The 4,472-nt window shown below is 39.6% G+C and overlaps 1 protein-coding gene across 3 annotated transcripts in view; it reads right to left on the reverse strand.

The window, feature by feature from the left end:
* The window catches only part of rnf217 (ring finger protein 217), a 33,066-nt gene that overhangs the window by 24,291 nt on the left and 4,303 nt on the right, over window positions 1-4,472 (reverse strand). For all 3 annotated transcript variants that reach the window (XM_032543877.1, XM_032543875.1, XM_032543876.1), the window contains exons 2-5: window positions 2,076-2,297; window positions 1,773-1,937; window positions 240-337; window positions 31-134 (exon numbers count right to left, since the gene is read on the reverse strand). In XM_032543877.1, coding sequence (XP_032399768.1) covers window positions 31-134; window positions 240-337; window positions 1,773-1,937; window positions 2,076-2,297 — 589 coding nt within the window. The remainder of the gene's footprint in view (window positions 1-30; window positions 135-239; window positions 338-1,772; window positions 1,938-2,075; window positions 2,298-4,472) is intronic.

Here is a 4,472-nt window from a genome sequence, read left to right on the forward strand (position 1 = left end):
ACGCACTCACACACACACACACACACTTACCACAGACAGACCCTCTAATTAGCCGTCTCAGATGAGGTTTATCAGGTAGATAGCGAAACTTGCATCCGAACACGCTGAGGTTGGATGTATGGTCCCCGAAAAACCTGACAACAGGAAGTTTAAGATTAACATAGAAAAGGTAAAAAAGGCAGTCAGATAAAAAAATAATAATAATAATAATACAAACAATAAAAGTCTAAGATTCCAACCTTAGGTGTCGGTAGCGCTCTCCACAGCGGTAACAGAAGTTAGTGTTACACTGCGTACATGTCATATGGTCACATCCCTCTGTACGCTGAATATGGATCTACAGAAGTAGATGCGGCAAGAGCAAGATGGGAGGGGAAAAAGGGAGAGATTTACAGTATGCTACATGCATTATCAGAATTTGGGGCACAATTTTAATACATCATCGCGTTCTCTTTTCAGACTTAAGAGCAGCTCTGTTTATTGTAAAATAAAATAAAAAAAGGGTACATTTTGCAGTCTTAGCAGCACTAAAATGCAACCCTCTCAATTTAAAATGGAAACTAGAAGTATCGGGTTCAGCATCTATTGAACTGCACTGCAATATGCATACATCGGTAAACTTAATGGATCTTTTCTATTTGGCTGCTGTAGCAGTAAGCAGTCTTACTATGAACAGAGCATTAAGTTCAGCTGCTCTCAGCCTCTTTCCCAGTGAAACACAGCATGATGCCGATTTGTTGGCATTAGAGCCCGATTTATCGGTATCAGCATTCATAATGGCCGATTTAAATAAAGAAAGAAAAACTTCATCAGAATCAATTATAATGACAAATAAATGATTCCGATAAATGAATATTTGAAAAATAAAAACAGACTGTCAACCATGTTGAGCGTTGCATAGTTTGTCCACCAGAGGGCGCTCTACAGCGTCAACACTGATTATTTATTTTTGTTAATGTGTTTTTGTTCAAATGACTTTAAGTGTCGTATCTTAAGTTTGTATTTTTATGTATTTCATTTATCAGAACTATAATATATTTTGATGTTCTTTTGTTCTGTTTTGACAATAAAACAAATTATATTATTTTAGTGAAATCTCATAAATAACTACAAATAATTAATGTAAGGAAAATGTGTTTATGTTTTGTAACGCGTTTCTGAATCTTTTTTTTAATATATATCGGCATATCGGATTTTTAAATAACCAAATATTTGTATTGTATCTGTTATCAGTCGGGCGCAAGTTGGCATCACAGTCAAAAGCGCTCCTCCTTCCCTGCTTCCAGAGCAAAGATTCAGAAGCATCAGTGCGATGAAAACAGATGGAAAGTGTTTGCTGCTGCAAGCAAGCAGTTCCCACAAACCGGTGATTTGCTTAATCTAGTCTTGTTATAGTCATCTTCTGACAGTCAGATTAGATATTGTGTAGACTGACTTGGTCGTAATGAGGCCAGGCTTGTTTTATGCCAGTGAGAGAGATGCCAGTGAGTCTACCATATTTGGTTTTGTGCAGCAGAAAGACATAATTATTTTTTCAATATGTACAATGTTTATGCATCTCTGTCCTGCTGTTCCACATGCACTTTAAATCAGAGCGCCCGTCTACTTCTCTACAGCTTCCCGTCCGTCATCAGTTCTTGCTCTCATGCTTCTTAGCCTTCATTGATTTATTCATCTACCTTGATTCCACCCTCCATTAACCCTCTTCCCATTAACCCACACCCAACAGCAGTCCAAAAAAAAAACTGTATCATAATAACTTGTATCCTTACCTTACACTGCGGACATTTCTGGGCGTTTCTTTGCCCGTGCTCTATGACACTAGCCCAGCTTCGAAGCAGCTTGTCTCCTTTCCTGTATTCGCGACATTTGACCCCACTGTGCCATGGTGCGTGGCATTTAAAGCACCATACAAACTGACAATTGCTACACTGGATCTAAAGTAGGGGACAGAAGACAGTAGACCCATTCGTACGTTACTTTTAAACGTCCATGTATCTATATCAGCTGTATGTGGAATTTGTTTTGTAAGTGTTATCTGCAGTTGGAGGTGTGTATTGGAACGGTCATCTTACCTTGTACTTGTGCTCGGAGTGGTTGGAGTTGTTCCCCTTCAGAGAGCTGAACTGACTGCACTGGGGGCAGGGTTTGGTGCTCGAGTCTAGCTGACTGAGCTCCAAAAAGTAACGGTATTTTGCTACGTCTTCATTGGCCAAATGGGAAATTACCACTCCCTCCTCCAGGAAGCCACTGCACTCTGGGATTGGACAGCTGATGTAAGATTTGGCTACTCGCACCTGGGAAACATCAGGGAAGGCAAAGAATATTTGTTCAAGTATGTGAAAGTAACACTAAAATGTTAATATTAAACATATCTTGTAACCTCACCTGCTCCACAATGTGGCTCTGTCTATGGTTTCTCTGTTATTGTGCTCGACTATCATTACCAAATCTACACGCGGATGTATTCACACCACTTATGGGAAATGGTTAATAATTACCCAGGAATAGAGGGACTACAAGGTATATGAAGGAGGCTGAATGAGGCCGTGGAGAGAGTGGAAGTTAATATGTTTCAAAGGACACACAGACACACATTAGTTAGTCCAGACCAAGTGTCAGTTATACTGAGTGGGCCTTTTCCATACGAGTTAGCATACAGTCTGGCCACCGAGTCAAACACTAACTAACCTTACCATCACAGACATTTACAGAAACAAAACACCTTTTAAAAATTATTATTATATACTGTATATATAATATGTAAACCTACTCATCCAAAAATGTTTCAAAGAAGTCAAAATAAACATGAATTTTAAAGTCTGACAAAACAATTTGTAAAGGAAGGAATTTTATTTTTTTTAATCTGCACACAGGATTGAAGTGATGTTCTTACTTTAGAGTACACTATTTAAAGAGGTTACTACTCGTTTACAAAAGAACACATAGTTTTCATCATTAAGCTTACACCTGGGTTCCCAAGCAATACAAGTGTGTGTGTTTAGATCTTATCTAATCTGAGCTTGGATACGGTAAGTATCATGCTCATTTTTCACGATCTAGTTCTCTTTTTTGTCTTTTTCATCCCATCATCCCAGCATCTCTTCTTCTCTGGTTCCTTCTCTCTCTGAGCCTCATTTCACATTCAAGTTCTGTCTGTCTCTCCCCACATGTTCAGTCCATCACAGCCAGTGAGACCTGTTGTACTGACACACGATACGCATTTTGTGATTGAGAGAGTGTGTGAAAGGAAAAAAACATCAGCCTCTGATGGTGTTGCACCCAACATCCCCTACAGCATGAACACATGCACACACCCGCACACACACACACACACAAAAGGCCTATTACATGATCATAAATACGTATCTCTGAAAGGGCATGAGAGCAGATGTGTGTGTGTTGTTGCCACAACACTAACACTGTGGTGACCACTTCCAGACAGGTTGGACAGGTTCTGACTGTTGCCACTCTGTCTCTCAGATCAGGGACGTCGGACTGGGGTGGGGGTGTCTCAGATACATGTGTCACCGTGTGTGGCGTGTTGAAATGCAGGGGCGAAACATCAACCAACATAAAGCATGCATGATCAAGTAAGCTTACAATCCGTGCATGGGCATCCCATGACAGTGGTGACTGTATGCTTAGTCAAAGCTAAAATTAGAACTCTGTAGTGGCAGTACGGAGTGACAATTTAGTTAGTCCGGTGTAAGGTTTGTGCACATTGTGGTGTTGTAACTCTTCAGCAGGGACTCCTAACTGGGAGTATGTGTACCCTGAGGTGTCCATCTGCTAAAACTCAGCTCAAAATAGAAACAAGGACTCGATTCAAAATACATTGTCATATTTATGATAGGGACAAAAAAAGAGACAAAAAAAATAGGATAAATCAACACCACATGTTGCAATTGAGAGTGTTGTAAAAACAGTTAGCGAAATAATTAGCTAAAAGTAATTGACAAACAGCCTCTGTTACTCCAAATGCAAACTCATGAAATAAATAGTGTTGTATATAATTAATGCATTAAACCATATTTGGAACAAGGACGGGGTACTTGAGCTCAAATGAAAGGTATGTGATTTAGAGGAGTTCATTTTCACAGTGAATCTAAACAAACGATGTGTTGAGGCACAACAAATTCTAGATTGTCAGCTACTATATTCCTATTTATAACTTTTTTTTAAATAAGCCCAACACTATTGCCTTGATTTAGCCCACTTGCTTAATCCCTGGCACAACAACATGGTTAGTAGGGCTGGGACGGTTTGCTTTTGTCCCTGTTTGATTCTTTCACGATACATGGGTGCCGGAAGTATGGAAGTATTGCAATTTTCTTTTTCTTCTTTAACAAAAACAAAAGGTGAACGCTACACTTCTGGAGACAATATATCATGAGACATTTCTGAAAACTAATTGATTTCTACAAAGACTGCACATGACATCATGTCAGTCAGTAGGGGTGGGGGGGGGG

The sequence above is a fragment of the Etheostoma spectabile genome, chromosome 18, assembly GCF_008692095.1.
Source record: "Etheostoma spectabile isolate EspeVRDwgs_2016 chromosome 18, UIUC_Espe_1.0, whole genome shotgun sequence".
NCBI lineage: Eukaryota > Metazoa > Chordata > Actinopteri > Perciformes > Percidae > Etheostoma > Etheostoma spectabile.